Genomic DNA, 12,138 nt, shown 5'->3' with positions numbered 1-12,138 from the left:
TGAACTCACTGCTACGTTTTGACCATTGCCATTATTAGATAGTTCATGTTACGAGCTTCGCTTTGATATGTAGTTCGTTTGATTCTGATGTACGGTTTAGGAGAAACGACCGTTTTAAGTAACGACGTTTCGCGAACGAACCATTACCCCTCGCCTTACTTTGAAACCTTGGTTAAGGACATTAAATGACTAATTGGGATATGAAACAATAATGTTAAGTGGATTAGGCAGTTGGTAAGGTACTCGCAAAAGAATCGCCTTACAACCCTTAATGGTTAATTTATTAAAAATGGTGGAGCCGAGGGTACTCGAGCGACTTAAGAGAATCAGTAAGCGGAAAGCGAGCGTTAGAGTCTAATTTGGTTAAAGTATAGATTTACAAGTGATTTTGGTTTAATTCCAACTTATATGTTGTTTATAGGTTACCAGACTCGCCCCAAGCCATTTATAACCCCCAGTCGCTCAGGCAAGTTTTTTACCCGTATAACTATTGTTGTGATGTATATGTGTATATGCATGATCTTGTGATAAATGCATATTTGTTATTAGCAAATTCTTGCGATATATTGTAGCATGTGATATGGTATATATGCATGCCTGTTTCGTATTCTTGATTTATATATCTGTTGGTTCAAATGCTTATTAGTTGCATAATACCTATGTTAGAGATAAGCAGTAGTGGCGTTTACCCTTAGTATAGGGGACCCAAAGGTGAACATTTTTCTAAACCGGGAGTCGATGTTCCCGAGTATAATATATATATTTATATATATATATATATATATATATATAGTTTTCAAAACTATTAATCGAATAAGTTTTATTCGATAACTTTATTAATGAATATTATTTGGAATATTCATTCGAGGACTTATGACTCCGCTTATTTTATTTAATGAATATTATTTGGAATATTCATTCGAGGACTTATGACTCCGCTTATTTTATTTAATGAATATTATTTGGAATATTCATTCGAGGACTTATGACTCCGCTTATTTTATTTAATGAATATTATTTTGAATATTCATTCGAGTACTTATGACTCCGCTTATTTTATTTAGTGAATATTATTTGGAATATTCATTCGAGGACTTATGACTCCGCTTATTTTATTTAATGATTATTATTTTGAATATTCATTCGAGGACTTATGACTTCGCTTATTTACTAAATAATATTCTTTATTTTATTAAAGAATAATGTTTCGATAATCAAACTTATTTTCGATTATTCAAAAAAAGATCATACTTTCGTATAAGTATATCTTTGGTTATTAATATTCATTTCAAGTATGAGTTTTTAAAATTCTACTTCAATTATTTTTATAAAGATTATTCTTTATGGGAATATTATTTAAATAATAATATTCAGATATTTTCTAATATATTGGGACTGATTTATTTTATTAAATCAGCATTACTCCAAACATTCTTAAAAATGTTTTCGAGTCTTCAAAATGATTTTTAAAAGTTAGGGCGGATCCCAAAACTCATTTTCAAATTTAATATCTTCCTTTCGAAGGGGATTTAAACACTCGCTCAAAACCTGGGGGATCCGGCTCTGTGGTGTATTTTACATTCGCAACGTGGTTGCTGTTTTGAGAAAACAATTTGATTACTTGCCCAACGTTCGGGAAGTAAGTCCATCTAATTGAGTCGGCATAAGCGACAGGCCGGGGTACAGTCTATCAAAGTGTAAGTGGCTGGGTGGCAGTCCATCAACGCGTAAGAGGCCGGGTGACGGTCCAGCACAAGGTCCTTATGTGGCCAGGGTGATGACCGGTGGGGATTCATCCATCTACTAGTAGAAAAGGTTACTTATTGGTATCTTTGCCTGATCAGCAAGATATCAGGTTTATGCCAAGGTTTTCTCCTTTCCAAATTCATTGGATATTGCAATTCTGTTTATAATTTTCATAACAGAGGTTTTCAAGGAGTGTATGAAATGTATATGTATAGGTGTGTATATATATATCAGGACTTAATGAAGTATCTCGTAACTTCATTATTTATAATGATATTTCAAAGATTGAATCTATTCAAGTCTTATCTTGTAGTCTCATCAGTGTGATGAACTTCTGAAACTAATTATAACTTGAACGGTGGTAGTTCAAGTAGTATTCGGAAAAGATATAAGTATATTGGAGTATCTTGTAACTTCATCTTTTAAACTTATATCTAGTTAATGATTTTCTTATGCATGACAAAGATTTTCAGAAAAACGTTGAGACAAGGTTGGATATATGTGATCACCTTGCAACGATATTTTTATACAGTTATAAACTGGAACTCTGTGTATATTATACATGTCAGAGGATTTCAAAGATTGTGAAAAGTATATATGTACATATACTGAATATTTTGCGACTTGGTCGCGTTAAGATATCAGCTTGGTTCATTTCTTCTTGATCAAGACTTTCATGAGTACTATGAGAATGCTCATATATTGTTAATCATTATACATATTATTTTGGTGGGCTTGTTGCTCACCCTTGCTTTCTTCTTTCATCACACAACAACAGATAGAAAAGATGAACAGGACCAAGCTCCCAATTCGTGAGTGGATAGGAAACATTCTGCAGTTTCCTATAGGCGTTGATGTCGCTATAGCTGAGGTAGGAACTACCAATAGGCTAGGATTTCAACTTTTGATGTACCAGACTTATGTATCTTTATTAAATGTAATAATGGCAAAGAAATGTAAATCTATTTAGAAACCCTTTTAAGATGTAATGGCATAGAATTTTGGAATAAAATGACTCGTGTTATTTTTGGATATTCATCTCTGAGACTATAACTTGTGGTGTGTGTGTTTATTGTCGGGTCATTGTACAGAGTAGTTGATTGTTTATTAAGATTGGGTGTTATTAAGGGAAATGGAACTCGTGACGACCCGGATCCCCGACCCCGGATTTGGGGGTGTTACATAAAGTCTGACAGCTCATACTATCCTAAGTACAGAGCTCATGATGGAAAAATTGTTGAAATGAAGCCTAACACTGCAAAGATTGTTACTACATTTCTGGGTTATAGGCTGTTTAATTCAACATACAATCAGACAAAGCCTATTATATCAGACTTAATAAGGATATAAGAAAGGCAAAGATCAATGATCTCAGAGCTGCTATCTTTCAGACAAGTGAAGATACAGCTGAGCTAAAAGAAGCCAAAAGGAGGATGTTGAATGAACTTGCATATGCTGAGAGATGTCTTTTGAAGAATTATCTCAGGACAACTCCTGATATTAAAGAGATCACATAATGAAGCCAAGTCAGGGACTGCAACTGCTAAATACTGAAGAACATACAGGCTAAAGCTGATATCAGACTTCAAGGATGGTAAAAGCTACAAGTACTGTAAGTTGTAATTTCTTAGTCAAATTCTCATGTGCATTTGTACTTAATGTTTTTGACATCATCAAATATATATTGAACTTGTATATTATGCTAATTTACAAGTTGGGGGAGATTGTTAGATATATTTGAGATGTCATGTCTAATGTGTTTCATGTTTAGTTTTTCAAATCTTAACAAACAGGAAATATCAGTACTTACTGAAATCAGCACTCACTGGAAGTCAGAACTTAAGGATAACAGTACTTAAATTATCAGGAGATAATTATCAGAAGATGGATATCAGAACTTAGGTGCGGAAGGACGAACAGTTAAGGAAAGGCTGATTGAAAGAAATGAAGATCAAGACTAAATAAAGAAGAGATATGCATAGAGAAGATTTATATGGAAGATAGAAGACTTGGAAAAGAAGATATCTAATTGATATATTTTAGGATACAGAATCATATTCAATATCAATTAGTGATTATCTTGTAACCGTGTAGTATATAAACACAGACATAGGGTTTACACTATATGTGTTATCATAATCGAAGTTATTATTTATTGTAACCCTACCAGCTCTCGTGATAATTTGTTCATCACTGAGAGAGGACAGTTCTATATTGTAACAGAGTTTAATAAAGTTTGTTTTCTGTTACTTGTGTTCTTTAATTCGATTTGATTGTGATAAACACTGTATTCAACCCCCTTCTACAGTGTGTGTGACCTAACAATATATGTTTTTTCTTTAAATAATATAAAATGCATTGAATCAAATGCTACAATATAGTATAGATATAACTTTTATTTGAATAATTCGAAATATTAAAATAATTTAAAATATTTATACAATAGTGTCTTGATCAATGAATATTGATGAACTAAAAGAATTCTTTTTTAAAAGCTAGTTTTTTTTAAAGTGAAAAATGAAAAATAAATTGATTTAATATATTATCGTAGTTTTAATATTCATTGATCTCACGAGATTTGTTAAAACTACGATGATACATTAAATCGATTTATTTTTTATTTTTCACTTAAAAAAACTAACTTTTTAAAAAGAATTCTTTTAAATAAGCGATATTCATAGATCAAGATAATAGTGTACACATATTTCGAATTATTTTCATATTTTGAATTCTTCAAATAAAAGTTATACCTATACTATATTATAGCATTCGATTCAATACATTTTATACTATTTAAATATATATATATATAGTTCAATAATTTGAATTAATTAACCAATTGAACTAATATTTATAAAAATTTATCGAATTAAAAAATATTTAATTTTACGAGAATAATATACAATATTATCAAATTATTATATAAAAAAATATTAGAGGCGTAATGAAAGAAACTTAAAAACGGTTTAAATAACGATATAATTATAATTTTCCTTCGAATTCTTGAAAAAAAATTATGAATATCAATAATAAGTCTTTACAATTTATAATTTAATTTTATGTTACAACTATAATTGATACTCGGTTTCGTAAAATTTAAATATGGATTGTTTGTCAGTGATAATATGAATACCATATATTAATTATGCCATTTATTTATTACATAATTTTATTTTTTTAATAATTATAAATGCACTTTATTTAAATAATCAATTGTCTCACTAAATGTTGATAATAATTATACATGTAGATAAATCAGATATTTAGCATATAAATTATTGAAACCATTATTATTTACTAAGAAATGTAATATATGATAATTTACATGCTGACACACACATATAACTTAATCTTACTTTGTTAACAGTAATGTAAATAAAAAACTAACATTTTTTCATATATACATACGTTAAATTTCAAAAACTAATATTTTTCATTAAAATCAACTTTTATATTAACAGTAATTTAAATTTTACATTATTGTATATTATGATTGCAAGTCATTCCGACTTCCGTTATACATTTTTTTTATCTTTTTAAATTGAGCAAGTTAGATATAAGTTAGAAGTGAACTCAGTAATAATATAGACAAGTACATATAGTTTATAAATAAAATTCAAAATTTTGGTCAATTTTGTATTCAACATATATGTTAATTTTTAACTTTTTCTTTGTAAACATAGTAACGATATTCTACATATTAATTTTAATCATTTCGTTTTAAATGTACACAAACTACCCTGTTTATATTCGTTTATTAAATATAAATTATACAATACAAACTAGAATATATATATTTTGCTTAATGAGTTATATTAAAAATGTTGTGTAATTTGATAATGTCTTGTATGAAAATAATACAAATTGATAAACAATGAACTTGTATTTGATATACGTTAAATATTGTACAACATTTAAAAATATGAAAACAACTAGAAACATTATAATTGCATAATGTATAAAAAGCTCTAGAAAATGACTCGTGCCTCGCACGAGTTATTATGCTAGTTTATATTAACATAAGATATTAAAAAAATTCACATTATTGGTAAGATATTCTCTCCGAGCTTGTAATTTAAATTTACTAAATGTAGAATGTGACGATGTTTTTCGGCCGGGTCGTGTAGTCAAATTTTGAGTATTTTTTGAACAATGGGCCTAGTTTTAAAATGCATTGACTCATTATAATTCGAACTTATCTAAATATGTAATATCAATATAGATTATTTATATGTAAGTGATTCTATTTTCAATATTTTTTAAAAAATTATATATGTACATTTTAATTACTTTTTATAATAAAAAATATGTTAGAAAATATATGAGATATATTTTCAAACTAAAAAATAATTAATAAATAATATAATAATTCATTTATGTAATATGCCTAATTTTATATATGGAATTCAATTCTTTAAAATTAACTGTACAAATATTCAATTAACTATCCTTTTTTTTGCGGAATTCAAGTAAGTATCTTTAAAGTTAAATAAAATATTCATTTAGCACACTTACATATTATGTATATGATAAAAAGCACATGTGACAATATGGTGTAGTGGTAAGAGGTTTTATAGTTGAATGAAATAACTTGAGTTTGATTCCCACGAACCACATCTTTTATATATATATATATATTAAAAATATGGGTAATTTAGTCTTTTCAATGAGACTTTTTAATCTAATAAAATTATACAATTGTTCTCTTTTCAATGAGACTTTTTAATCTAATAAAATTATACCTCTGTTCTCCTATTATATATAGAAGAGATGTGCTTAGATTCAGAGCTCTAATCTCTAGCAGCACTAAGGAAATTAAGGCTCTGTTTGGAATTGTTTTAAAAAAAATTGCTTTTAAAAACTGGATGTGCTATTAGAAAAAGTGCTTGTGAAAAAATGGTGTTAGAAAAATCAGATTATTGTTTGATAATGTTTTTGATATGTATAAGTTTTGATGTAAAAAATTAAAAAAATATAATATTTTTGGTTAAGTTTGATGGTGCAATCAGTAATTGATTCCGCAAGAGTTTTAAAACAGTTTTTTTTCAAAAGTATGAGGGGACGTTCTTTATCTAAAAAATAATTTCTAGAAAAATAGTTTTTGAATTTTCAGAAAAAAAAACTTCTATTTCTATTTGCAATGGTAATGAATATGAAAAGTAATTTTCTATGTCTATCATGCTTGGAACAATTTAATTCATTTTAGATTCCAAAGACATTTTTCGGACGAAGAATGCGTTTAAAAAAATTATTATCGATGAACGTTGGATGGTTAAGCATAACTAGCATTTTTACTGAAATTTGAATCTCTTAAATTTTAAATAAAATTCAAATCTAAATTCTTGTACTTATCAAATATTTCATTTGATTAAATTCAAAATTTAAAATAAAATCCAAGTTTTAAACATATCCTTAATTTATTTAATTTTGATCTTCAAAACCCGGGTTCACATTTTCAATCTTGTACACTACTTGAGAATGGTAATCGTTCTTACCCATTTTATTACACATTACAGAACTCATTAGGAAACAATAACTCTCGTTATAGCTGCTATAGTGTTGTGCAAGATATACCTTAATATAACAAGACTAAGTCATATTGACAATTCTAAGATTAAGTTGACTTGTAATTCTTATATAATCTGTAATGGTATTCTTTGAGTCTGTAAAATGTTGAAGAATAGTATTCTTTGAGTATGTAAGGATGTTGAAGAATACTAGACTTGAATATTTTTCAGTAAACAGCCAACACGTTAGGAATAAATCTCTAGAAGAAGATCAAACCCGATCATGCCTCGTAATGAAAATATATATATCTTGGTGAAGAATAATGACGTAAATTGAAAAATATTTTAAGTCAAATATCGAGAAGTCACAAATAAAGAAATGTCGAGAAGTATATTGAGAATTGTTCAAGCTTATCGAGAAGTCAAGTTGACCTGTAGAGAAGTCAAGTTGACCTGTAGAGAAGTCATCTCACTTAAAGAGAAGTCAATTTGTCTATATAGAAATCAAGTTGACCTGTAGAGAAGTCATTTTTTTGTAGAGAAGTCATCTTACTTATAGAGAAGTCATTTTGTCTATAGAGAAGTCAAGTACATGTAGAAAAATAGATATATCGACAAGTCAAAAGATATGTAGAGAAGTGCAGAATCGACAAGTTAAAACGCATGTAGAGATATGGAAATGTCGAAAAGTGAAAACGTATGTAGAGATATGGAGATGTCGACAATTCAAATACATGTAGAGAGGTGGAGATATCGATAAGTCAAAATACATGTAGAGAAATGGAGATATCGACAAATCTTTTTGTACTTAAAAGATCTCGATAACAGTTTCAATTACGGAATGCATCTATTATTAAGATTTTAAATTACCAATCAATATATCATTTTATCATTAAAATGGAAAGTGTACAAATGTAGTTTGAAGAGTGCAAGATCAACGGTAAAGATGAACTAGACAAAAGAGTGTAGCAGACCTGGAAGATTGCATGCAGATATGTCGCGGATCCTTTATTCTAGCAGTAATAAACAGTCTAGTTTTTTTTTGTATTCTCTTATGAAGAAACTGAGTTCTTTAATATTGAAGAACTAAAATTTGTAGCATAACCTATTTGATTTTTAATAAAGATCAAGTGAGTTTGAAAAATTGTTTCTCTGTGTTTGTTATAGTTAATTAATTTTCCTACAACAACACTTGAACTGTTAAGTTCAACAAAAACTAAATTTGATTTATTTCATGAAAAATAATTCATAAAATTTTTAAGTAAAAATCAAGAAACACACATTCACCTTCCATGTGTGTATTTTATACTTAATATATAAATTTTTAAAGCAGAGTGTCCTAATTCAAATTTTAAATAAAATATAAAATTTATGCCCTAAAAACTTATGACATAATTAGCTAACTTTAATCTTCAACAATGTGTTTGGTACTAAACATATATAATATTTTATTATTAAAGGTTCCTTTTTTATCATTAAAACACAATATAAAATAAAAAGAGAAAGAAATTGTTTGTAATAATTTATTACAAAATACCATATGGGACGAGTGACCTAAAAATAGGATTCGAAGTGGTTGTCCTTGTGACATATGAGTAGAAATTTCTAAAAATAGAAATTGTTGAATTTCAGAGGCTGTATAAGCTACATATGGTGGACTTGTTCTTTGATTATACATACTGCATAATTTTTTTATTGAAGAATACACTATGAGTAATTTTGACCTACATATTAGAGGAACACCGACTGCAGAAAGACTTAACGAGATTTATGTGGATAGTTCCAAGTGAGCTTCAACATCTTGTGAAGAAAGTCATGAATCAAGATTAAAACTTAGGAGGAAAAGGGGATATAGATGGCCTGATGGGGACAAAATGCAACAGGTGACCCGTGACATTTTTCCAAGTTGTAGTACAACAATCCAAAGGAGCCTGTGCTTTGTTTGATTTCCAGATAATCTTTTAGCAGTTTGCAATCATCAATAATTTAGATATAAGACTGTCCAATTTCCTGGATTTTGCTCCCAAATCTGATCCCCTTTGATACGAAAGTCTTGTACACTCAGTCACATTTTGTTTAATACCCGTTATCACAACAATAGTATAACATTAATCAAGTCTATTAGACATTCAAATTGAAAATTAACAAATTACATAGCAAAATATTCAAGCTCATAATTTAGGGCAGAGATAAATCTAAGTGCATGTCTCCCTGGACACACCAAGCCTTGAGTTTGGAACATCAAAGAGCACTCTATGGTTTTGCTGTTGCAAGTTGGCAATGACATTGAGGACAGAGTTCACATTATCAGGCGCTGCAGCCATGGCTAGGCAGGTGGTGCTACCGGAGCTACTATGTATGAGGAAGTTGTCTTGAGGTAGTGTCACATTCATGCCGCTGAACATGAATGCCATTGTAGGTATTGTGACGGGAACTGTATAACATGTGTCAAATCCACCTAGTGACGATACAACTGCAGTTTCGCCCATACGTCTGCGAAATTCATCTCTCACTGGAATGTAAGCTGCTTGTACAAGCCGAGTGAAGGTGGTTCCTGAAATCAAGAAAACACATCTTTCAAGTTTTCAGGTATCTTACTAAAATTATCAAACATTAAATAACGCCCCGCTCCAGAGCTCCTGGGTTTTTTATGTGAAGAAAGCAAATGTTGTTATAGGAAGTAATTCAAAATCAAATTTAAAGATCTTCACTAATTTGTTCCTCAGTTTTAAAAGATTTATAGGCATGTACAACATAATCTGAATTATTCACTAGCATCTACTTGAATGATATTAACAAAGAATTTGCATAAAAATTAATCTAGGAATTTGAACCAGGAATATTACCAGAGTCAAAAATGGTTCCTGCACCGGTGGCTGGATCAAATGCAAATGCGCTAGCCGGAATGTCAACAATTTTCGGGCCAACTCGGATGCCGAGTAAGTTGACATAGTAAAGTGATGATCTTCTAGGATTCTTAAGTAATGGAGTATACTTAATACGAATGGGTTGACCAATTGGCCCTAGCCGCAGGGAGCCTGAGAAGTTGAGTGACTTGTAGCCAGGCAAGCAATAAGAGAATGTGGACTGATAAAGGCTTTGAGTTTGTGATAACAGTGACAACGGACCCCGGCCTAGACCAAGAAGACCTTGCGGTGGCACTGAGTTGCCAGTGGTCTGCTGGATGCAGCCGAAAGTATAGCTTGGAATTATGTCCATTGCGAGTTTCAAGGAATCCTGTGAGAGGTTTGCTGCGACAGTGGAGCCTCCGTAGGTTGTGTTGAAGCTGCATGCAGTGGTTGTGCAAGTGGTGGGATTCAGCACCTATAGACATTGTCACAGAGAACACATATAAAATTTTAAGAGAGCCGGCAACTTAAAACACAGCATAATTGAGCACTTGAATCATAAGTTGTACAACAGGATGCTAAATTGACATATGTAAGATATACCTGTTTGCATTGGGGAGCTTCACAACCAAGAGTCTTGAAAGATGTAGATTTTTCAGAAGCAAAAGTAGAGGAAGGGCAGCCAATGCAACCAGAACAAGGCACCCAAGCAGCATCACTACTAGTATCAACAGCCATAAGGAATGTTTGTGGAGGTGTTCCAACCATAGCCCTCACAACATAAGTTGGGCTTTGTAGTAATCCTCTTCCTGAAGCTATTGGCACCACTTGTTTTTTTGCAACGGCCAGGTTTGACAAATACAGGATCCTGGTTTTGTCCTCGGACTGCATTTGAAGCACAGTTTCTTCCCATGAGATGGATTTTTGTGGCCGAAATGGCGAGCATGGGCTGAAGACATGGAAGACTTGGAGGGCTGAGCCCTTTTGTGGTTTGTTACATATTTGGCCTTGGGTAGTAGAGATGAAGATTAGTGCAAATGTACAGAAGATAATGTTGTAGGGGTTTGAGGACTTCATAGATGATAAAAGGCTGATGGTTTGTTGATAAGAGTTTTTAGGTGTGTGTATATATAGGAAGGAGTGCTCATGTAGTGAGGGGAAGTGTTGAGTATTAGATGACTCTTGACTTCACAGTGTCTAGTCTCTAGTTTAGTGATTCATGTACTGTAATCCAGTTACTTTAAATTTGTGGGATAGCCAGCTCATACCTCTAATAGTATAATTTTCCCATTGCACATAGTCCAATTTTCATCATTCATGCAAAATATTATGCTCTAATACCCAATGCCCTAAAGAAGCAATGAAGCTGGGCAAAATTTTGAAGTTTTAAATAGAAAAAGAAATTTCAGCTGGGTAAAAATACATATATTTTTGGAAAATTTTATTATACTAGTTAAAAAAGTCACAAACAGAGTGAGGAGAGAGCTGGGAAAGAGTACTAAAGCATAGGTAAAACTTCAAGCCTCATATTCATTGCTTTATTGGATCTTTTTTAGTATATGAAGCCTATTATTCGCCTGGAGAAAAAAAATTCGCTGGGATATTTATTTAGGCTAGATCCGCCACTGAATGCACCATTGAATTTTGTAGGACTCGCGTACATTGGCTTCTCTGCGGACAATGCAGATAAAAGACTTTCGTGCACTCTCAGGACATTCTGATACGGATGTTTTGTGCATTTATAGGAGTAGCTTAAGGATTAATTTTTAAGTAGTGGAAACAGTTTATTTCTCATGGCACTGCTGATGCGAGAATCGTGTAAAAATTTTCTATCATTTTCAAAAAGCAACACTGTTAATAAATTTATTAATACATTTAACAAAATTACTATATATATTGTGCTCTTGGGCGAGGGACAGATCCACATGGTAATGGGAGTGGAGGAGTGCAAACACATACAAGGGTCTAATCGTGTGTCAAAGAAGTGGAAATAAAGTGCATTTTGCCAGCACAGATTGGTAGTTTTTTTTAAAAAA

At 30.9% G+C, this 12,138-nt stretch overlaps 1 protein-coding gene across 1 annotated transcript; it reads right to left on the bottom strand.

Annotated features, from left to right (window-relative positions):
* Nucleotides 1-9,356: 9,356 nt before the first annotated feature.
* LOC141684716 (aspartyl protease AED3-like) lies at nt 9,357-11,254 on the bottom strand. Its single transcript, XM_074489811.1, has 3 exons — nt 10,706-11,254; nt 10,100-10,577; nt 9,357-9,807 (listed from the first exon to the last, which is right to left on the bottom strand). Exons 1-3 carry the CDS (start codon nt 11,177-11,179, stop codon nt 9,449-9,451), a joined length of 1,311 nt encoding a protein of 436 aa, XP_074345912.1. The 5' UTR covers nt 11,180-11,254; the 3' UTR covers nt 9,357-9,448.
* Nucleotides 11,255-12,138: the final 884 nt, after the last annotated feature.

The sequence above is a fragment of the Apium graveolens genome, chromosome 9 (genome assembly GCF_009905375.1).
Source record: "Apium graveolens cultivar Ventura chromosome 9, ASM990537v1, whole genome shotgun sequence".
Classification (NCBI taxonomy): Eukaryota; Viridiplantae; Streptophyta; class Magnoliopsida; order Apiales; family Apiaceae; genus Apium; species Apium graveolens.
The sequence above is the reverse complement of the archived record's forward strand: the minus strand, read 5'-3'. Positions and strand labels throughout refer to the sequence as shown.